This window comes from Capra hircus, chromosome 25 (genome assembly GCF_001704415.2).
Source record: "Capra hircus breed San Clemente chromosome 25, ASM170441v1, whole genome shotgun sequence".
NCBI lineage: Eukaryota > Metazoa > Chordata > Mammalia > Artiodactyla > Bovidae > Capra > Capra hircus.
Window position 1 is genome coordinate 28086402 of NC_030832.1, and position 24434 is coordinate 28110835.

General features: G+C 41.5%; 1 protein-coding gene across 6 annotated transcripts in view; it reads left to right on the forward strand.

Annotated features, from left to right (window-relative positions):
• Positions 1–12890, forward strand: part of RABGEF1 (RAB guanine nucleotide exchange factor 1) — a 48004-nt gene extending 35114 nt beyond the window's left edge. For all 6 annotated transcript variants that reach the window (XM_018040620.1, XM_018040621.1, XM_018040617.1 and 3 more), the window contains 5 exons: positions 1174–1255; positions 1978–2110; positions 3354–3445; positions 7848–8104; positions 10587–12890. In XM_018040620.1, coding sequence (XP_017896109.1) covers positions 1174–1255; positions 1978–2110; positions 3354–3445; positions 7848–8104; positions 10587–10985 — 963 coding nt within the window. In that variant the 3' untranslated portion in view covers positions 10986–12890. The remainder of the gene's footprint in view (positions 1–1173; positions 1256–1977; positions 2111–3353; positions 3446–7847; positions 8105–10586) is intronic.

Below are 24434 nucleotides of genomic sequence, written 5' to 3' on the forward strand. Positions count from 1 at the left end.
GGAACGTGAGGACCAGATCGTGACCTAAGGTGATCAGTTGAAAAGAGAAAGATCAAAAGTGGGAAGAGCAGCTGAACTCCAGGGGAGAGGTAATGAGAACCCAAACCAGGGAGGGTGGACGAGACATTGTAAAGGCAGGTGGGCAAGGTTTGCTCACTGTCCCTCGCCCCAGGCCATCTCTTCTGAATCAGCCAGGGCGTCAGGGACTGTGTGCTTCATCGGGGCTTTATTGACCCACGTCATTGGCCCGTGCAGAGGTGGTCTGTGAGAAGCAGCCCTATGGAATTTGTCTTGCGCCATATCCATGCCCTCCTATGATGACATCTTCATGAGAACCCTTGGAGAAATTCCTGATTTTCGAGACAAAATTTACTAACTTCTGTATCTTCAAGGAAGACGTTTTAGTGTTATCTTTCCAGCTCTACTTTCTGTTTCTCTCCATGTTTTGTCTTGTTTCTTCATTTTTCTAGGTTGCGCTGAGCTGGGTTTATCTTTCATGTAGACTTCAAATATTCTTTGGAAGAAAGTGGGGAATAAATACTAATATATGTGTTACACCTGTAAAATCAGTAAAACTTAAATAAAAATTACGATGCTCAGTGTTGGAGGGGCTGTGGAGAAATAAGCACACATACATGGCTAATGTCTGTACTTGGAGTTTCTGAAGATTGTGTCTAGCAACAGATATTTAGAACTGTAGTAAGTTGTTCATGTTTTTTAAGCAGTTAAGGCCACTTTTGTAAATGAATCACAAAGAAATAACCCCAAATAAACTATCTTCACACAGTTGTTTATAGCTGCAATATATAATTAGTGAAAAAAGGTTAAGAACCCATGGCACACAGTGGTAGAAGATAGTTAAATTGGCTAATATAATGGAATATTATAAAGCCATCAAAAGATTAAGTAGACTAGGTAAGTCAGAATGTACATATGCATGTAAATTATAAAAATATGCATTATACCCATGTAAGAATATGTGTCTACAGAAGAAAGAAATGAGAAGTCATGGAATGTGGTAAAGAATATTAAAGGACAGGCTTTTCTTCCCTACAGCAGTAATTGAATTTGTAAATACTTTTGGGATTAATTCAAGGAGTAAGTCTTGTAAAATTTAGAGCTTTCCTCCTGATCTTTCAGTTACTTAGCAGCCTCTTTGTCCCTTTGTTTCAGGACTTAAGCATTGAGGAGCAGTCAGAGTGTACTCAGGATTTTTACCAGAATGTGGCTGAAAGAATGCAGACTCGTGGAAAAGGTAATCCTTTGTTAGCCCGCCTCCAAGGGACTGCTGGTATTTGCACAGGCCTCCTGCTGAGTCTCTTAGTAGTTTCTGTCTTTCTCAAAAGTCTTTGTTGGTTTGCCTGCTCTGTTCTGTAGCTTACTCCAATAACATTCAGGTAGTTGGTTTTATACTTAGCAGTATCTTTGAATACCACCATGTATGTCATTGCAAGGTAATCAGGCAATTGGATAATTTCTTGAGCAATATTTCATAATTTCATTGGGAATAGAGACAGTCAGGTAAAACCCCTTGGGAGGCTTCTAAATAAAACCCCCATCTCAGAATTGCCATCTTGGTGAGAAATCTGCCCCATTTGTTTACTTTAGAGTGACCTCTAAGGTCAGATAGTAGACCTCTGAAAAGTGAAAGGGTGAGTCTTGCCAGCACATACCAGTCTTGGAAATTTCAAGTGCTTTTCTAATGTAGCACCATGGTAAGGTCTTCTCATTAAGCAGGGTGTATACCTATTAGGTCCTGCCAGACGGCTTAAGTTAGAAGTAGGAATTCTGTAAAAGGCAGCCCCAAAAGTTAGGGTAATTTTTTTAGAGTATTTTTTAATACCTTATACTTTTGTTTGAGTGTTTTTAATGTATTTCTGTTAAATTAGTTTTCTGCTACATTGAAAGTACTATGAAAACATTACTCTTCATTTCAACTGTTCATCCTTCATTCAAATATCCTTTTGAATATTTCAGTGCCTCCAGAAAGAGTTGAGAAGATAATGGATCAGATTGAAAAGTACATCATGACTCGTCTCTATAAATACGTGTTCTGTCCAGAAACTACTGATGATGAGAAGAAAGATCTTGCTATTCAGAAGAGGATCAGGTAGTTGGTTGTTCTGCTTTTCCTTGTTGTATTTACTACCTCCTGTTGGAAGAACACATCCGAGAAAACAGGGCCTTTGAGTTTCAGACCTTGGGTGCCAGTAACGGCTAAGGTGTCTGCCATCCTTAGCATGTAAACTCCTTTGTGATGTCAGAAAGAAGAGGAATGTGGCAAACTGACAAGAGGAGAAGACTCAGGTCTCCATCTTGCGCATCTGTTTGAATCCAGGCAGCTTTAGATGAGAACTGTGCCTGGTATTTGAGACTGTTCAGATCTCCAGAATTTCCAAGGAACAAGAGGAAATTTCACTGTGTTCTCATTTCACTGCGCTAACTATCTTGTCAGGCAGGAAGCTGTGAACATCCGTAGAAAGGCAGTGTGTATTGTCTGCCTTTGTTACTCCCAGGGGTGGCTCAGCCATTCCTGCTGGATCGTTCCACTAGCCCTGGTTGCTAACACTGTGCAGCGCACCCACTGCTCCATGGCCAGTAAGCGAGTCCCCATGCTGTGCCTTCTAGTGGCAGCAGAGCACTGGGGAAAGAGGCCGTCGACAGGTGGGAACAGGGCCAGGCCTGAGCCTGAAGAGGTGTTTCTGAAGGAGAGGGAGCCTCGGATCGCAAGTGGGGTTCCCGGACAGCGGGGCTAGTAATCGGTAGCTCTGAACTTGATGATGTCTCATCGGAAGTGTGGAATTGATCTTGGGAAGATAAGGGATGAAGTCAGAAGTAACTCGGTGGGCTTTAGACTGAGGTGCAGGGTGAGCGCATTAGTCAAGCAGGTGGTGAGGGTTGGCAGCAGAATTTCACGAGTGGAATTACCACATGACCAGAAACCTCAGTAGTTCAGGTGGAAGCGACACACGCCTGATGATCTCTGACTCGGGCTCTAGTGTGCTTCAGAAGTCGAGGGCAGAGCCTAAAAGGTGGGCAGTGAGGACAGGGAGCAGCAGGTTCTTCCCAGATCTTCATTCTCAAATATCCATTGCTTTCCCAATGTAGTATAATTTCATTTCAACCGGAAAAATTGTCTTCTGCTTTCTTGTGATAAGTGCAGAAGAGAAGCCTCATCATAGGATTCCAGTTGCCTGGCACATCAGCTGAGCTGCTAGTACGTGCAGGGGCTGGGACTGCCTGATGAGCCAGCTGTGCCCCATCTTTTTCTGTCACTGAGAAAATACCATGATAAATGATTACAGCCCATCCTTGGACCTTTTTTTTCACTGTCTCTCTCTCTCTCTCGGTAGAGCCCTGCACTGGGTTACACCTCAGATGCTTTGTGTCCCTGTTAATGAAGAAATTCCAGAAGTGTCTGATATGGTGGTGAAAGCAATTACAGGTCAGTGACACTAAGAACTTTTGTATTTGGATCTTTTCCACTTGAAGTTAGCATTTTGCTTTATAAATCTGTACTTATATCAGTGAGCAAAAGATAGTATTTCTAAAATACTTCTAAAATGCAGATTGCCAAAGCTATACTGGAATGTGGTAAAAAGTGATTTAAGAGTGTTAGGTTTCAGATCAGCAACTAAACCACTCTCCCCCTTTATTTTCCATGACTGTTTCTTATTTCTTGAGCATTGAAACTAAAGTTAACTAGGTAAATTTCTTAAAACTCAACTGCATTTATGTATCAGAATAATTTTGAGGGATGAAATTGGTGAGGCATGGTTATCCCCAAGCTAGAATTATATATTAAAATGATGCTTCTAGTTGGTTGTTAATCAGAGATGTGCTTTGAGTTTCTTTTCTGGTTAGTTGGAGAAGTAAATGAAGTGCCCTAAATCAGTGTGGCTCCAACATTCTGGACAGGTCCAGTCACCTAATGTTTCTGTTTCTTAATCAAAGAATAACCCAGCAGAAGTGCAACACAAAAGTTTTAAAACAAAACTGGTGGAGAAGACATCCAACTTGCCCAACTTCTCCTTAATTAAGGAGAAGAGTTGGAAAGAGATTGCCAATTTAGAGATTTTTAATGACATTCTACTGGGAAGGAAAGTGTGTCAGCTGATGTTAGCAGTGCTGGAGGTGGGCCATTAAGTAGTCTCCTTTGGTTATAAGAACCAGAGAGTCGAGTTACAGTAAGAAATGAGGGTTTGCTTAAGATATTATCAGGGTTGGAAAGGAGGTGAGGCTGTTACAGAAACTTAGCTTCAAGGCCCCTTCAGGGACTGAATTGTCTTCTGGCTAACATGATTCTTCCACTTTCTCAGGTTCTGCTTCTCTTTGTACTTTTTCACATTTCAGCTCTTGGTATAAAATGTATTAATTTCTGTAACTCCCTGTGTAGAGTTTAATTGTCCTCACTAAATACCGTCCTCTTTGTTGCTCAGAGCTTTTCTGCTAAGCTCCTCATGGGTCCCATGAATGACTATTTTGGGTCAAGGCCCAACCCCAACCCCTGCCTTTTGCTCAGGGGATATCCATAAGAGATTGAAAGTAAAGCCTGTATACTTACGTTTTCCCCAAAGACTCTTACTAGTAAGTTCAAGATCAACTGGTTTCCATTTAAAGTACTTCACAGGAATTTATGTTGGGGACTCTTTTCTAAAAAGCCACAGGACAGACCTTATAAAACCAGAAACTACAAGTGCCAAATCATTGTTTACTGAAAAATAAAAATAAGAAAGAAGATGTCAGTATATTAGCAGTTTGTTAACAGAATTTGAGCTGTGGGACTTTACTCTCTTGGCATCTAAGTTTGAAGAGATCTTTTGATAGTAAAAGTATAGCCACAAAATTTTAAAAGCCTTCTTACAGTCTCATCTTAGCCCCCTCTTCTTGCCAGTCCAAGAGCAGGCACATTCTGCCTCTGAGGACCAGAGCTGATATGATCACTTTCTTCCTACTCTATAAACTTGTCAGCCTTCAAAAGGACAGTCTCTAACAATAGTCTTAAATGTGGAGATAATCAGTGAACTTTCTCTAAATCACTGTCTGCTTCTAATCAGGACCGTCCTTTTTGTTTATAAATACACTGCACTGAGGCCTGTGCCACTTGAATTGGCATCCGTCGTCTAGTGGGTAGAACCCCCGAGTGCTGCTGAACACCCTTCAGTGTGCAGGACAGTCCCTGCAGCAGAATCATCTGGCCAAAATGTCACTAGCACCCAATTTGACTGACCTGGGAGTACCACCTACTCTGCTTTCAAAACCGCATTAAAGATAAGTGTGGACATCTGCTAAGATAGAGTCCCCACCCTCAGCCCTGCCTTTCCTCCTGGCCCCTCGTGGCTCAGACAGTAAAGAATTGGCCTGCAATGCAGGAGACCCGGGTTCGATCCCTGGGTTGGGAAGATCCCCTGGAGAAGGGAGTAGCAATCCACTCCAGTATTCTTGCCTGGAGAATCCCATGGACAAGGGAGCTGGGCAGGCCGCATGAGTCGGACATGACTGAGAGACTAACGCTTTCACTTTTTTCAAAAGCCCTGAACAGAAAACAGAAAGCAGTGTCTGAGGACTCTGAAAAGTAAGTCATAGCAGGCAGGTTGGGAAGGGAAGTCGTTACTGGAGGAGCAGCTAATGCAGTCGTGTTTCCTGCGTTGTTTACTCTTTCCACATCTCCTAGTTTAGACTTCAGGGCAGCACAAATCATGGAACTGCTCCTGGGGATGGGTGGTCTAAAGGCAAAAAGAGACTTCTCAGACTCAAAGATAGTGGGAAGAGTGGGGTTCACTACCAGGTGGAGAGTGTGGGAGAAGTCCCTTGGGTTTTGTTTTCCCCTTTATTTTCCTTTTTCTTCTCTTCTCTTTTTCTTTTTACACTCCTGACCTTGCTCCTTGGCAGGGCAGCTACAAATGCGTCCAGATAGAAAATACAGGCATGCCTCAGAGATTCTATGGGTTTGGTTCCCAATCACTGCAATAAAACAGACACCGTGGTAAAGTGAGCCACACGGATGTTTTGGTTTCCCAGTGCTGATAAGTTATATTACATGGTACTGTAGTTTCTTCAGTGTGCAGTAGCATTGTGTCTAAAGAGCAATATGCATACCTTATTTTAAAAAGGCTTTATTGCTTAAAATGCCAAAGCAATTACCATGGTAACATTAAAGATCTCAGATCATGGTAACAGATATAATAATAATGAAAAGGTTTGAAATATGCAGGAAATACCAAAATGTGACACAGAGACAGAGAGTAACTAATAAGCAAATGGTGTTGGAAAAATGGTGCTGAGAGATACTCAACATAGGTTGCTGCAAACCTTCAATCTGTAAAGAAACAAAAAAACAAAAAACTGCAGTTATCTGTGAAGTGCAATAAAATATGTGCCTGTAATTCACTTTTAATTTATTTTAAAACTTAAGGAATAAAGATTAATGAGAACATGGTTAAATGTTTGAAATGGAGAATGTAAACTAACAGTAAAAGGCAGAATGCTAAATAGGGTGAAAATGGTAAAAAAAAAATTACATATATATATATATGTGGACATTCCCCCAAATCTTTTTGTTAATAAGTTGTATTTAAATAGAAAAAGAAAAATAAATAGGCTGAGACATAGTAACAGTAATTAAAACCCAGAATTAAAAATTTAAACGATAAAACAAGTATATAATTCATACAGTAGACAGGTAAGTAGTGGCAGGGGAAGTATGAGTAAATTAAAATAAGGTCTCAGCACTGTGCAGTGTTCCTGTCTCCCACACGTTAGTCTTCCATGGCTGGTGGTCCTGTGAGAACTTCGCCAGGTAGCTGACCCCGGGGATGAGAGCTGAGAGCAGAAAAAAACTCTGGCATGTACCACCGAACCACCTAAATCTGAAACTTTTATTTCTGCTAATGGCAAGAAATTGGTGTCAAACCACTTCAGCTCTTTTCTTTCATGGTGTTCTAGACTGTAGGGAGGTGTATCTGTCCAGAGGCACCCACCTGCCCTCCTTTTGTGCGGTTCTGACAGTGCAGAGTTCAAACTTGATCATTCCTCATTGCCTCCTAGTCCTTGTGACAGAGAATGTGAACTTGTAAGAGCCTGCTAGTTGGACTTATTGGTAGTGAAGGGCAGTGAAATAATTTTGCTTCTGAGAGAAATAAAGTATTGTTTATGAGATTAAATAATACCTATGCTCATCCCCTCTGCTACCCAGCAGGTCATAAGTGTCATAAAGCTCTTATTAGATACTTGTTGCTAGTGGGAGATTTATATGCCACGAGGATTGGCCACTGTGGACCTCTGTGTGATGGATTTCAGCCGCTTGCACTTTGATAACCAGCTCAGAGATGCCTTGTAAAATAGCCACACTTCTAAAAAGCTGTATGCAAATGAGGCCTTCTGAAGTGAGTTTTACGATGTATTTGCAAGGAACAAAAACAGTGAAACGACTCTGCTTATTTCTCTGGGGAGCTCATAAGCATTTTACATCATGACTTAAAGAGTGCGCTTTAGACTTAGATAGGCTTGGCTTCATATCCCTGCTATGAGCCTTTTTATTGTATAATCTTGGGCAAATCATTGACCCTCTCTGAACCTCAGCTCCCTTAATAGTGCACGTGCATACCCTGGGGATGGAGAGATTATGCTTGTAGAGCACGCAGTGTAGGGCCTGGCTGATGGGCACCTGTCCCTAAGTGTGAGCTAATGTCTACTGTTGTTGCAGGCTTTCTCATACGCTAAGTTAACTAGTGGAGAAGGGGTTAGCGAGGGCACCTCTGTAACTTAAGAGACGAAATACGATGATCCCGACGCCTCTTTGATGTAACCGTCTCCTCACTGGAAGCAGCATCTCTTCTCCTTTGTAGATATCATTGAGATGGATTCGAAGCGCGTGCCCCGGGATAAGTTGGCCTGCATCACCAAGTGCAGCAAGCACATCTTCAATGCCATCAAGATCACCAAGAACGAGCCGGCTTCAGCCGATGACTTCTTACCCACACTCATCTACATTGTCTTGAAGGGCAACCCCCCACGCCTTCAGTCCAACATCCAGTACATCACCCGCTTCTGCAACCCAAGCCGACTGATGACGGGCGAGGATGGCTACTATTTCACCAATCTGGTAAGGACTTGACTTGCTGGTGTTGTGGAGAAGAACCCAGAGGTATTCATTTTAAGGATGTGACAGGGCTCTCACAGGCCTGTGACATGTTCGTGCTCTGGAGTTGAGGGGTCAGCATAGCTGAGGATGTTTGCTTGGCATCACAGAGCACATGTGACCAGGCCAGGCACACATACCACCTCCCAGGACTTAGCCATTGTGGTTCCTCTACAGGACACATGATGGCCACGTTGAGTGTCTTTGGTGCTGTTGGCTGTCGCTCCCCGGGGTCCCGGCTGTAAGAGCCGCTCATTTACTTGGTTATTTTAACCATGAATAAATGAGATCTTGGGCTGATTCCTTTATTAAAAGACTTAATGTTTATTTTTTGTTTCATTTCTACAAATTCCCTCTTAAAACTGAATACTGAGATGCTGATGCATAGAGGGTGTGCAGTGATTTTCAGCTCTTGTTTTTTTACAAGTGTTTTTTAACACTAGGCGGGACAGTCGTGAGGTACACACATCTAAGGCCTGAAGCCACATACTTCCTTTTATTGACCGCTGGACTTCTCCTTGTTTGCGTTAGACTAGATTTATTGTCTCATTCATGAATTTGAGCCTCAAGACACCTTATGTTCTTTGTTTCCTGTGCTGGAAGCTGTTCAGGGTAATAAGTAGGGAGGGGAGGCCAGGTTACATAAGGAAGCATTTCTGGCAAATTGTCTAAAAAGACGGATCCTTGAATCGCCTGCACTCTGTAGCTCTTCCTGGCCCCCTGACCCACAGCCTTAACTGTGTGCACATCTTTTTACTTCATCCTCTTCTTGCCAGACTCAGAGTCACGGCCCCAGTGCAACCACTGTGGCAAAAGTAAGAAATTGGCCAGTTGCCACATGCCTTAGGAACTCTGCTTCACTTCACTCCTTTAACACTCCCGGTGACGCCTTCCTTCTGGAACTTCTCGTGTGCCTCAGCGTCCACGATTCCCCTCCATCTCCTTGGGCTCTTTGTGGGCCTGGTGTCCTCCTTGTCCCCTTGGATGTGTCACTCCCTGGGGGCTCTGTCCTCCGTGCATCTCTCTCCCTAGACCGTCTCCTCTGGTCCTAGCGCTGCTGGTCACCTGTAGGGATGACCTGCAGGTCACCTGTTTTGACCTCACTCTGAGCTTCCCAGCTAATTTATTACGCTTCAGACTTAATCTGTTCAAAACTGAAGCCACTTTCCCATAATATGTTTCTTTCTTTTCCATTATGTACTGTTTCCATTAGTGGCAGTACTGTGTATCTACTCACCTAGACCAGGAACGTCAGAATCATCTTAGAGGCCTCTTCTTTCCAGAAACTAGGCTGCACTGATTCCACACACATAGTGTAAGCCAGTGGGTAAGGATCAGACAGGCACCTTCTTGTCAGATGAGGCTGTTGAAATAGATTTGCCAAATCTTCATTAAGGAGATTCGCTTTTTCATGAATGACAAGGTAAGATCCTGTGAACGAATTTCTGAAAAGAAATCCTGAGAGCTGTCTATTTTCTCCTGTGATGTTTTTCATGTTTTCCTCATGAAAATACTTTATTAAAAAAAAAAAGTATGAAAATGGTATGTGCTCCTTCTAGAAAAAATTAGTTGAGAGTATAACTAAGATGTCTGTGTCACTCAGCATTTCCCCCAGCATTTCTGTGCTAATAATTGCTACCATTTATTCATTGCTTACTACAGACCTGTGAGACATGTGCTACGTTGTTTAATTCTCACAATAAATCTGGGTGGTATTTCCCTCATTTTACAAATGTGGGAACCACAGAGGGCTTAGGTAACTTTTCTAGGGTCACACAGCTCTGGGCTGTCAGTTGGCAGAGGTGACATTTCACTCAGATTGTCTGGTGTCAAAGTGCATTCTTTTAACTGTTTGACATTAAAGTATCTTGAGGACCAGTGGTCTGTGTGCACACAAGTACCTGCGGACATGCTTAGTGGCAGGCCGTGGCAGAGCTCAGTGGCAGAGCTGGGAAGGCCTCTCCGCAGGGAAGGGCCTTGTGGGGCATGGCCCTGGAGCTCCAGGCCACACCGTGATTCCTCTGCCCCGCAGCGTGGCAGGGAAGCAGAGCACCTGTGACCAAGGAAACACACAGGAAGCTCTGTGATAACCATTGTGGAATGAATACTAAAGGTGCCTCTTCAAATATTTCATTCTGTACAAGACCCTAGGACCTTCGAACCACCCAAGGAGAGGACTGAGTTTCTGGCTCAATGAACTTGGCAGTTAGATTTAATTTTTTTTAAAGGAAGAAATGCATTATTGCAGATGGGAGTATAAAGGAAACAACATGAATGGCCATGGTAATTTCTGAAGCTGAAGTCCATGGAGGGTCATGAGATTATCTTGTCAAGTTTTGATTCTGTTTAAATTCTTTGTAATAAAAGGATTTTTTTTTACCTTCTCTTCGAATGTTTGTAGCTCTCCTATATAACTATAATAAATGACATTCTCTTCTTTTTATAGTGCTGTGCCGTGGCTTTCATTGAGAAATTAGATGCTCAGTCTTTGAATTTAAGTCAGGAAGATTTTGATCGATACATGTCTGGCCAGACTTCTCCCAGGAAGCAGGAATCTGAGAGTTGGTCTCCTGATGCTTGCTTAGGTGTGAAGCAGATGTATAAGAATTTGGACCTCCTGTCTCAGTTGAATGAACGACAGGAAAGGATTATGAATGAAGCCAAGAAACTTGAGAAAGACCTCATAGATTGGACGGATGGAATCACAAAAGAGGTTCAAGACATTGTTGAGAAATACCCACTTGAAATTAGACCCCCAAATCAATCTGTAGCGGCTATTGACTCTGAAAATGTTGAAAATGATAAACTTCCTCCACCGTTGCAACCTCAAGTTTATGCAGGATGATGAAAACTTAACATAGATAGTATTTATTTGAGCCTGAATTGTAGCCAGCCCTTCCTGCAGTCCACTGATTGGGGTCTAGAGTATAACTTAATTGCTTAGAAGTATCAGCATTTTTAAAGGTACAGTTTGTGGGGATTGTTTTGTTCGTTTTGTTTTGTTTTCCTGTCAAGGGAGGCTTAGTAAATAATAAAGTACTATTTATTGAGTCACTGAAATAGATTCATTTAAGGCTTGTATGAAAAGTTTGTCTATAAATCTATTTTTTCTCCATGGTTTTCCTATGTGCTTCCTCTGTGGCATTCAGTGTGTTTCTGGATTTGGTTAAATAATTGCCTTTTAAAGGAGAAAACAAATGAATGCTACAAAAAATGTATGTGGTACCACTGTTCCTACAGTTTGACATAATTTTATAATTGTAAAGATAGAAGATATATTGCTAAGTAAATATGTAAAATTGTAAATATGTAAAAAAAAAGAAGGAATGGTGTCCGTTGTGCATGGCATTTCATGTGGTTAACTCCGTTTGTTTTTGTTTTTTTTTTTGGTTCGAAATGAAGTATATTGAATATTTGCCTTTTAACACCGTTTTATTTGGTTTGCCCCACTAAAATGAATGCAGAAATACTTAGACATACTCTCCCTGAAATGCTGGCTCCAGCTTTAACAATGTGTTAGCCCTGACTTTGAGGTCCTGTTCAGTCAGAGAACGTGACCCCATTGAATCACGTTTTCAGTCTTGTGAAGTTACTGTTCAGTACAGACTGGAGGCTGAACCGTGCTTCCAGCGCCTCTGACCTCCTTCCATTCAGCAAATGTTCCCCGAGCTCTTGGTCAGGGCGGTTGCCCTGGGGCCGAGTCAGAAGCCAGGAAAGAACAGGTCTCTGCAGGCGAGAGCTGATGGAACATCTCTCTGAGCTTTAAAATGCAGAGGCAAGGGAGAGGGGCATCTCTGCTTCCATAGTGTACTTGTGACTTTATGGACAGTCCAGTCACATGTCACATAAGCCTCTTTCAGGGTTTCTCAACGTCAGTACTGTTTGGAGCCTGAGGACATTTTTATTTGGGCGCCACCTCGTGTATTGTATTTAGTGGTGTCCCTGGCCTCTACACCCACTAGACACCAGTAGCAGCCCCCCAGTTGTGAAAAGTCGTCTCCAGACATTGCCAAATGTCTCCCGTTCTGCCTCCAGTTAGGGACTGCTGATCTGCTTTGTAAGCAAAGGCGTTTTCCTCCTGATGGCTAATATGATGTAACCAAAGAAAATGGCACCAAATGTACAGTGAAATGTGAACTCAGAGCTCATTCGGTAAAGCTCTCCAGCCCCTGGGAGCGTGGAGCCTTGTCTAATCCTGGTGGAGCCTTTCACAACTAAATACACCATCATGATTCTCCTCCCCATCAGTGATGTCTGCAGACTCGGAGTACCTGGGAAATTGTAATTCCCAGGGCACCATTTTTGCACAAGATCACATCACACAAGCTGTTAAGAAAGCTTCCTTTGTGTTTCCAGTATCTTCCTCATGGTGTACCACAGATGTGTAGTGCAATAGTTTTGGAATAAAACTAGGGTGGGTATAAAACTTGTTGCCCTTCACTTAAATTAACATCTAAAATGCATCACATTGATACATCTGTTGTCCTAAAGCACTGAAGACGTGAAGCAGTCAGCTGAGTCAGCTGATCGCCAAGCTCACTTGGAATATTACCATCAAGTGTCTGGAGAATGTGCTGATAGAAACCTGGGCCCAGATGGTCTTCGTAGAGAGCTTTCTCTTTTTTTCTTTTCTATGTACTTTCTAGGTGCTAATCCAGGTATACATACACACTCTTACTTCTGAGAATATACCGTTCTTTTAGTCATTGTACATTATGTTTATTAAATAAAATGTGCATATCAGCCTCCCAAAAAAAGCTGTCTTCTTTTGACTTCTAACCTGTGTGTAAATTGTTGAGCTGTTTTTTTTTTTTTTTTTTTTTTTTTTAGCATGTCTCATATTGGTTGAATTCTTATTTGGACTCTTGCCTTACAGTTTCTCTTTAAGTCAGCATCAATATCATAGCCAGGGTTTCTGTTTTCTCAACCAGAAAATACTGGCATTTTATGTACTATAAATGTGACTGGAACAGAAGTCCTTATCAATAAAGTTTCCTAATCCATTCCTCTTCCCAATAGGTCGATTTTTGGTTCTTCATCTTAGGAAAATAGTATTAATATTCTCATGTTGTAAAGGTTTCCCTTTTAAACCACGGCAGTCATTATCGTACTTAAAAATGAAACAGACATTAATTAAAATCAAGAACAAGAAGGACTTCCCAGCTTTTGAGTCCTTTGCTCCCAAAGCAAGGGACCTGGGTTCAATCCCTGGTCAGGGAACTAGATCCCACATACTGCAACTAAGAGTTTGCATGCTGCAACTAATGATCCTGCATGCCGCAGTGAAGATAGAAGATCCCACGTATTGTGCTGTGACTGAGATCTGGTGCGGCCAAATAAGTAAATGTTTTAAGAAAATATTTTTTAAATACTTAACAAAAACTTTTTGTAAGTACTGTTTAAAGTTGGTGAGATAGTAGATGTTAAATTTCTCACCAGAAAGAGAAAGTCATTAGGTAAAGTGATGAATGTGTCAAGTATATTGTGGTAATCATTCCACAATGTTTATGTTGTACGAAGTCAAAATGTTGTACAGCTTAAACAATGAGATGTCAATTAATATCACCATAAAGCTGGGCTTCCCAGTTGGTACAGCGGTATAGAATCCACCTACCAGTGCAAGAAAAGTCCAGTTCAATCCCTGGACTGAGAAGATCCCCTGGAGAAGGAAATGGCCACCCACTCCAGTATTGTCTGGAGAATTCCATGGACAGAGGAGCCTGGCAGGCGGCAGAGAGTCACATGAAAATGAGCCTACACCATAAAGCTGGGAGAAAAACAAGAAAGACAAATACGAAAAAAAAAAAAAAATTAAGTACTTTTTCAAATAACTGTAAAACTTTGAACATTTAAAAATACTAAGGACGTGAATAGTTCACCATATAGACTTAAAAATGGACAACGATTTATCTGGGAATGTTCTTTGTTTTCCCTGAAGTGTTCAAGATTTCTTGTGACTAAGAAAGCATCGCAACATGTTAGATTTTCTTGGTGTTTCACCTGCTTGCATAGTTTTGAATATGAAGAGATGTGCTTTGAGAGATCAGAAACATCGATGGCACTCACCACTCTGCCAATTATATATAAAAGTGTGTTAAAAAGTGATCATAAATTTTTTTAAATGGACACCAGATGAAAAATACTCAACCTCATTAGTAACCAAAGAAATAGAATATAATTCAATAACAATTTTTTTTGTCACATTGGCAAAGGTGAACATCTTATGGCAAATATAGCACTTTATGAGTGTATAGAGAAATGTGCCTCACTGATGAAAGCGCAGATTATAAGATTTCCAGACAGCAGATCAGGGCTGTGTGTCAAGAGCCTTAAAAATCTTTTTACTTTAATGGCACAGTAACCCTATTTCTATAATTAGCAATGCTAAGAAAATGTGCTTGTGCTTAGCCGCTCAATCTTGTCCAACTCTGCAACCCTGTGAACTGTAGCCAATCAGGCTCTTCTGTCCATGGGATCTTTCAGGTGAGAATACTGGAGTGAGTTGTCATTTCCTCCTCCAGAGGATCTTCCCCACCCATGGACTGAACCCAAGTCTCCTGTGTCTTCTGCATTGCAGGCAGATTCTCTCTTTTTTAAAAAATTTATTTTTTAAATTGAAGGATAATTGCTTTACAATATTGTGTTGGTGTCTGCCAAACATCAACATGAATCAGCCATAGGTATGCTTATGTCTGCTTCCTTTTGAGCCTCCCTCCCCCTTCCCTCCTCATCCCACCCATCTAAGGTTGTTACAGAGCCCTGTTTGATTTCTGCAAGTGGATTCTTTACCCTCTGAGCCATCGGGGAAGCCCAAGAAAGTAATTTTAAAAGTTATATAAAAACATTAAGTATAGAAGTTTAAAAATTCAGTGTTTAAATTGTGTACAGGGGGATGTTTCAATTAAAGAATAATTATGCAGAAAGCTATCCTCATACAGTATTAAGCATAGTTCCAAATCTGTTTTAAAATTCCAAGCAGTGCTAGAGAAAAAAAAAAAAAAACAACAAAATCTCATCAGTAATTACCATTGGGTTTGAGGGTTATAGATGGTTTTAATTTTCCTTTTTGATATTTCTTTGGTCTTTTTAACTTTATACAATGGCATGGTAGTTTTATCATCAGAAAACAGAAAAAAAATATTCTCAGAGTATAAAAACAAAAGCTTCAAACTACTGCATGACAGAATTGGATTAGCACACATTAGCTCTTAAAGGGAGAAGTTTGTTTTAAAAGTGACACAGCTGTCTCTGAGCAGGGTTTCCCAGGCAACCTCTAGGGGTGGAATACCTAGAGGTGGAATCAAGCTCTTGGCTGGCCTGCCCCGCTTTAAAAGAATAATGAGTTGTCTGCAGGGGTAGGTGTCTGGCTTAAATTTCCTCCACAGGAGTATGCACCTGTCGAATGGTTTCCCTGCCAGAAGAAAATCGCTTGCTCCCTTAGTAAAAAGTCAATGAAGCTGAAAGAAAGCTAGTTTCTTGGATTTGAGGTAGCAGCCAGAAGACTGGTAAGCATTCTTAAATGTGGAGGCCTCTCCTCTACGCACTAGGATGAGTTTGTTGTCGGAATTAAGCTGAAATTCCAGTGGCATCTGCTCTGGGTGGTGGAGAGGTGGGTTGCGGGAGGCATTTGGTCATTTTTCTCCTGATTTGGAAAATGAGAGGGGCGGATGGACATGGTCACTATTTCAAGTGGAAACTTTCTCCTCCCCAAAGTAAGAGTGGCTCGTTCTGAAATGAGCCCTTTGTGGGTATTTGGGTGAACTGATTAGTGAGGGGTTGGACAAGGTGGTCTGCAGAAGCGTCTTTAAAATATACTAATTTTCTGCCCTAAATATATGTGGAGCCCAGACTACATATGAAGAATGGTGCTGGAGGGACCGTGAAAAGGTAACATGGCCTGGACTTTGACTTCAGCTTACTTACAATCCAGTAAAAATAGGAAGCTCTAAAAATATGAGAAGTCAAATAGCTCAAGACTTAGTCGACCATAAGATATAACGGAAGTGACAGACAAGGCACCACATTCGGGCTTAACTGCCCTGTGGAATACAGTATCTCAAGTGTATTCAGCCCCTGTGTACGAGGTCCTGTGCTAAGCAAGCATTTAAAATGTATTACCTCGTGAATGTCTGTAATAAACCCGGTGTAATCACTTTCTTTATTTTGGGCTGTGCTGAATCTTCATTGCCGTGAGGGCTTTTCTCTAGTTGCGGTGAGCTGGCTTCTCATTGTAGTGGCTTCTCTCGCTGTGGAGCGTGGGCTCTACTGCGCGCAGGCTTCGGTGGTTGCGGCGTGCGGGCTTCAGTAGCTGTGGCTCCTGGGCTCTAGAGCACAGGCTCCTTAGTTGAGGTGCATGGGTTTGGTTTGCTCCGCAGTGTGTGGGATCTTCCTGGACCAGGGATTGAACCCATGTCTCCTGCATGGGCAGGTAGCTTCTTTACCATTGAGCCACTGGGGATGCCCTAATAAACCTGGACTAACAGGAATGATAATAGGGAGCCTTAATTAGTGCATAATACACGCTAGGCATTGTGCTGAGTGCTTCCCGTAACAACAATGCACTGAACCTTCTCAGGGAACATGCAGGGAAGTATTACTGTTATTCCGAGGCACAGAAATGAGGCTGATGCACCAAAATGTGAGTGTCTTGCCCAAGATCACAGAGCTGAAGTGGGGAACCAGGATTCAAACCCTGGCTGTCTAGCTCCAGAGCCACACTCTTCTTGTTCTATTTTTACTTTGTATCGCGGCAAGTGTGTGTTAGTCATTCAGTTGTGCCCAACTCTTTGCAATCCCATGGACTGCAGCCCACCAGGCTCCTCTGTCCATGAGATTTTCCAGGCAAGTATACTCGAGTGGGTTGCCATTTCCTTTAGGGGATCTTCCCAACCCAGGGATTGAACCCAGGTCTCCTGCACTGCAGGCGGATTTTTTACCGACTGAGCTACAAGGGTAAGAACACTTAAAATGAGATCTATTCTCTTAATGTGAGATCTAGCCTCTGAATTTTCTGTGTGTTTAATTTTGGGTTAAATTTTGTACAGGATTGTTGACTCTAGGTACAATGTTGCACAGCAGATCTCTAGAGCTTATTCATCTTGTTTAACTGAAACTTTATGCCTACTGATGAATAACCCCATCTCCCATTTCCCCAGCCCCTGGTAACCACCATTTCCTATCTTTGATTTTGTGAATTTGGCTATTTCAGATACCTCTTGGAAATGGAATTAGGCAGTACATGTCTTTCCATGTCTGGCTTATTTCACTTAGCCTAATGTCCTTAAGGTCCATCCATGTTCCATATTGCAGAATTCTGCAATAAAATTTTTATTTCCTTTAAAAAAATCTTCTAAATGTATTTTATTGAAGTATAGTTGGTTTATAATGCTGTGTTAATGTCTACTGTACAGCAGAGTGATTCAGTTAGATGCATATATATATACATTCTTTTTCATATTCTTTTCCATTGTGGTTTATCACAAGTTGTTGAATACAGTTCCCTGTACTATAGAGTAGGACCTTGTTGTTAATCCATCTTATATATAATAACTTGCAAAAATTTTTCTTGATTATTTTTTAATATTTTGGCCAGGCTGCTCAGCATGCAGGGTCTTTAGTTCCCCAACCAGAGATTAAACTTAAGCCCCTTGCAGTGGAAGTACAGAGTCTTAACCATTGGACCAGCAGGGAAGTCTCAGAATTTCCTTATTTTTTTTAAAGGCTGAGTCACTTTCCATCGTATGTATACACATTTTCTTTATCCAGTCATCTCTTGGACATTCAGGTTTTTTCCCACCTCTCAGCAACTGTGACTAGTGTTGCAGTGAACACAGAGTTCAGACTTACATTCATCCTGATTCTGTTCTGTTGGATATATTCCTGGAAGTGCTGGATCATATGGCTGGTCTCTTGTTAGTTTTTGGGAGCTACCATACTGTTTTTCATAGCAATTGTACCATTTTACATTCCCACAAAGTCTCCACTTAACTCTCCCCAAGATCTCAGAGAATTGAGAAGAGAGAGGGTGGTAAAGAAAGAGTTTTGGGGCTTCAGGAAGATAATGAAATTTGAAGAGTTTTTATTAGAGATACGATGAAAAAGAGGAGAGGTTTGAAATGGGGTGTGGCTGTTTTTGTTATTAGGCAACTAGGATTACAGCATTTCAAGCTACAGTATTTGATTCATGTTTTAAGAATTTTATCAATTCCAGCCATGAATTTCCAGTCGACCCTGGGGTGCAGCCTTGAGTTGCTCACAGCCAAAATTAGGGGTCAAAAAGTGTGACCAGCAGCCAAATCTGGTCCATCCCCTGCTTTTGTAAATAAAGTTTTATTAGTACACTGCCACTCCCATTCATTCTGTTGCTTTCATACCACGTGGCAGAGATGAATAGTTAGAATAGAGTTCCTATGGCCTGTAAAACCTACAATATTTTTTGCAGAAGTTTGTCGACCTCTGGTCTAATGTAGTACAGTGATTGTTAGTTTTTCCTCCTAAATTTTTTATTTTGAAAAATGTCAAATCTACAGAAATATTGGAAGAATAATGAACAACCTATATGCCCTTCTCCTTGATCTAATCCTTAACATTTTGCCACATTTGCTTTTTCTCTCTTGCCCTCCCTCTTTTTCTTTCTCCCCTGCCCCTCCTCCCACTCTGGCTGCAGTACTTGTTAGGTGCAGATACCATAATTTTATATCCCTAAATACATTAGATATATATCTCCTAAGAATAAGGACAGTGTTTTACATAACAATGAAAATTTAACTTTGAGGCAATAAACAGACCAAATTAATAGATTTTTTTTGGTAAAATCCAGTTTCATGTGCAGGATTAATTACCACATTTATTGGTCATGTCTTTTTAGTCTTTAAATAATTGCCAGCCTTATTTTGTTTGGGTGTGTTTTTTCAGCTTTATTGACATAGTTGACAAAACTGTAGGATGTTTAATGTGTACATGAGGATGATTGTGAAATTTAATGTGTACATGAGGAGTTTTGTTTTTCATGACGTTGGTATATATATGTAGAGGGTGGGCTCGATGTTTAGAGAACGTCGCTCATCTGGGATTTGTTTGATCATTTCATGGTGACTAGATGTGAGTGTTCACTAGAAGGACGGATGCTGAAGCTGAAGCTCCAATCCTTTGGCAACCTGACGTGAAGAGCCAACTCACTGGAAAAGACTGATTCTGGGGAAGATTGAGGGCAGGAGGAGAAGGGGGTGACAGAGGATGAGATGGTTGGATGGCATCATTGATTCAATGGACATGAGTTTGAGCAAACTCCATGAGATAGTGAAGGACAGGGAAGCCTGGCTGCAGTCCATGGGGTCTCAAAGAGTCAGATACAACTAAGTGACTGAACAACAGGATTTGTGTTTTAGGGGCGGGAATACCAAAGAGGGCCTGTGTCCTTGTTGGTGCCCCCATCAGGAGACTGATTGTCAATGCAGGAAAACTACCCCAATGGTGGCAAACAGGTTTGAATTGCTGAAGACACACAAAGGACAGGATTCCATATGACAATGCTTACAAATCCAGAGTTTATCTCGCGGAAAGGGTACAAGATAGCAACACCATTAATGTAAGGAACGGTATCGCAGCCAAAGGCTGTCACCCTATGTGCACAGAACACCTGGGAACAGGACCTGTTCGTGTAGAGAATCTAGATGTGCACATATATTCCCAGTGTTTGCAATCATTTGAGGGTTGGTATTCACTGAAACCGACAGCTGCTCCATCCAGTACCACCAGCACAGACTTTTTAAATATTTGACAGTTCTTTTCCTCCCTGATCAATAGCAATCTATACTTTTGAGGGTATTTCTTGACTGATTAAACCATAAGTAATCTATCACTGATTTTTTTTTGCAGCTCCCAATAAAATGTACCTTTTCTCATGTACCGTATATTATTTCTCATGGGAATATAGGTTTAAGGCTTTGTCTCTTGTTGTTTCAGGTTCAAAACATCTTGGGAATATAACCTGACTTCTTTCCTTGGGTCACGTACTTTGACAGATATTGGTTCCCAGCAAGAGTAATCTCTCAACAAGGCCCATGTGTCCTCAGTAGGACATGAGAGAAATGTCCGAACATAGATCATCTATACTTACATAAATAAAGGAAATGGGAACCTGAAGGCATAGCCACGTTTGTCCTGGTCCAGACAGTTACGTGGTCAGACCTCCCACCTGTTTGTCTGTTGTGAAGACATAGACCACGCCTAGAAATTCACTAGGTACCAGGCTGTCAGCTCACTTAAAAAAAAAAAATTGGTGGACTGTATGTAACATAAAATTGACCATTTTCAAGTGTACAATTCAGTGTCATTAAAGTACATTCACAAAGGTTGTGCCACCATACATTTCTAGAGTGTGTTCATCATCCCAGGCAGAAATTGGTACCCATTAAACATAACTCCTCACTCCCCAACCCCTGCAGTTCCCAGTAACCTCTTTTCCACTTTCTGTCCTAATCAATTTGCCTATTCTAGCTCCTTCATGTAAGGGAAATCATACTATATATTCTTTTGTTTCTGACTTATTTCATTGATCATAATGTTTTCAAGGCTAATCCTTGCTGTTGCAAGTATCATAATTTCTTTCCTTTTTAAGATTAAATTCCATTCTGTGTATATATCAGACTTTAAAAATTCAGACTTAAATTGAAGAAAGTAGGAAAACCACTAGACCATTCAGGTATGACCTGAATCAAATCCCTTATGATGATACAGTGGAAGTGACAAACAGATTCACAGAATTAGATTTGATAGACAGAGTGCCTGAAGAACTATGGACTGAGGTTCATGATGTACAGGAGGCAGTGATCAAGACCATCCCCAAGAAAAAGAAATGCAAAAAGGCAAAATGGTTGTCTGAGGAGGCCTTACAAATAGCTGAGAAAAGAAGAGAAGTGAAAGGCAAAGGAGAAAAAGAAAGATATACCCATTTGAATGCAGAGCTCCAAAGAATAGCAAGGAGAGATAAGAAAGACTTCTTCAGTGATCAGTGCGAAGAAATAGAGGAAAACAATAGAATGGGAAAGACTACAGATCTCTTCAAGAAAATTAAAGATGCCAAGGGAACATTTCATGCAAAGATGGGCTCAATAAGGGACAGAAATGGTATGGACCTAACAGAAGCAGAAGATACTCAGAAGAGGAGGCAACAAAACAGAACTATACAAAAAAGATCTTCACGACCCAGATAATCATGATGGTGCGATCACTCACCTAGAGCCAGACATCCTGAAATGCAGTCAAGTGGGCCTTAGAAAGCATCACTACTAACAAAGCCAGTGGAGGTGATAGAACTCCAGTTGACCTATTTCAAATCCTAAAAGATGATGCTGTGAAAGTGCTGTACTCAGTATGCCAGCAAATTTGAAAAACTCAGCAAGGGCCACAGGACTGGAAAAGGTCAGTTTTTATTCCAATCCCAAAGAAAGGAAATGCCAAAGAATGTTCAAACTACCATATAACGGCACTCAATCTCACTAGCAAAGTAATGCTCAAAATTCTCCAAGCCGGGCTTCAACAGTACATGAACCATGAAATTCCAGATGTTCAAGCTGGATTTAGGAAAGGGAGAGGAACCAGAGATCAAATTGCCAGCATCCATTGGATCATGGAAAAAGCAAGAGAGTTCCAGAAAAACGTCTACTTCTGCTTTATTGACCATGCCAAGCCTTTGACTGTGTGGATCATAACAAACTGTGGAAAATTCTTAAAGAGACGGGAATGCCAGACCACCTTACCTGCCTCCTGAGAATTCTGTACGCAGATCAAGAAGCAACAGTTAGAACTGGACATGGAACAACAGATGGGTTCCAAATAGGGCAAGGAGTACATTAAGGCTGTATATTGTCACCCTGCTTGTTTAACTTATATGCAGAGTACATCATGAGAAATGCTGGGCTGGATGAAGCACAAGCTGGAATCAAGATTGCCAGGAGAAATATCAATAACCTCAGATATGCAGATGACACCACCCTTATGGCAGAAAGTGAAGAAGAACTAAAGAACTTCTTGATGAAAGTGAAAGAGGAGAGTGAAAAAATTGGCTTAAAGCTCAACTTTCAGAAAACTAACATCATGGCAGCCGGTCCGATTGCTTCATGGCAAATAGATGGGGAAACAGTGGAAACAGTGTCAGACTATTTTTCTGGGCACCAAAATCACTGCAGATGGTGATTGCAGCCATGAAATTAAAAGACGCTTACTCCTTGGAAGGTAAGTTATGACCAACCTAGACTGTGGCTCAGACGGTAGAGCATCTGCCTACAATGCGGGAGACCTGGGTTCAATCCCTGGGTTGGGAAGATCTCCTGGAGAAGGAAGTGGCAACCCACTCCAGTATTTTTGCCGGGAAAATCCCATGGATGGAGGATCCTGGTGGGCTACAGTCTGCGAAGAGTTGGACATGACTGAGCGACTTTACCCACTCACTCACTCAGACAGCATATTATAAAGCAGAGACATTACTTTGTCAACAAAGGTCCGTCTAGTCGAGGCTGTGGTTTTTCCAGTGGTCATGTGTGGATGTGAGAGTTGGACTATAAAGAAAGCTGAGCACTGAAGAACTGATGCTTTTGAACTGTGGTGTTGGAGAAGACTCTTGACAGTCCCTTGAACTGCAAGGAGATCCAACCAGTCCATCCTAAAGGAGATCAGTCCTGGGTGTTCATTGGAAGGATTGATGTTGAAGCTGAAAGTCCAATCCTTTGGCCACCTGATGCAAAGAGCTGACTCATTTGAAAAGACCCTGATGCTGGGAAAAATTGAAAGCAAGAGGAGAAGGGGACGACAGAGGATGAGATGAATTTGAGTAAGCTTAGGGAGTTGGTGATGGACATGGAAGCCTGGCGTGCTGCAGTCCATGGGGTCACAAAGAGTTGGACACGACTGAGCAACTGAACTGAACTGATGTTTATATCATTTTGTTGATGCACCTGTTGGTGGATATTTGGGTTTCACTGCCTTTTAGTTCTTGCAAATAATGGTGCAGTGAACATTGTTACACAAGTATGTTTTAGTTCTTGCCTTTAATTCTTTTGAGTGTGTAGCTCAGAAGAGATTTGTTGGATCAAACGATAATTCTATGTTTAACTTTCTGAGGCCAAACTGTTTTCCGCATCGGTCAGATCACTCTGTTGGCTGTTTAAAAGAGGAAAAGGTTTTGGCAAACATGTACTTTGCCCCACGGATTGTGTGAGTCAGAACTGAGAGACATTTATTCCCTTGTTCTAAGCTCCTCAAAAAGCATCCACATTATCAACAATTTATTCTCTCCCTCTCCTTCAGCAGCAAGCTCATCTTCTTCCATATATCATTAATTTCAATCCATTTCCCCCTCTTTGAAGCAGGACCTTCTGGTTCCCCACTGGGCAAGTTGTATGGCAACAGGAGGGGACTCGGAAGGGCCTCCACGTCATTTCATTCTGAGGTTCTGATGGGACAGTTGTATTTCTCTGCATCTATCCAAACTACTAGGCAACAAAACACTCTGTTGTCAGCTCCAATGTGGCAGAGTGTGGGGACAGGACTGTGAGTTTCATCAATCATTTGGAATTCTTGCAGTTAGGTCTGAATTAATAGAAGTGGTATCTTGTGAGGAAATATTCCAGCCTCTGGAGCCCTTAACTATAGTTCCAGCACAGAGACAACCAGGTCCGATATTGAAGAAGAAAACTTTTTCAATATGAAAATGTTCAATAAACTGGGGTGTAGCAGGGAAGATTCTGAAGTTTCTCTGTCATGCCCTTAACCCTAGTTCCACTGTAAGAGCATAGTGATAAGGGAGACACCAGCACAGTGTACTTTTTAAAAAATCATATATTCCAACATTTAATGAGGCTTTTATTTTTTAAAGAATTCCAAAGAATAGAGTTCCAGAGAATAGCAAGAAGAGATAAGAAAGCCTTCCTCAGCGATCAATGCAAAGAAATAGAGGAAAACAATAGAATGGGAAAGACTAGAGATCTCTTCAAGAAAATTAGAGACACCAAGGGAACATTTCATGCAAAGATGGGCTCGATAAAGGACAGAAATGGTATGGACCTAACAGAAGCAGAAGATATTAAGAAGAGGTGGCAAGAATACACAGAAGAACTGTACGAGAAAGATCTTCATGACCAAGCCAATCACGATGGTGTGATCACTCACCTAGAGCCAGACATCGTGGAATGTGAAGTCAAGTGGGCCTTAGAAAGCATCACTATGAACAAAGCTAGTAAAGGTGATGGAATTCCAGATGAGCTATTTCAAATCCTGAAAGACGATGCTGTGAAAG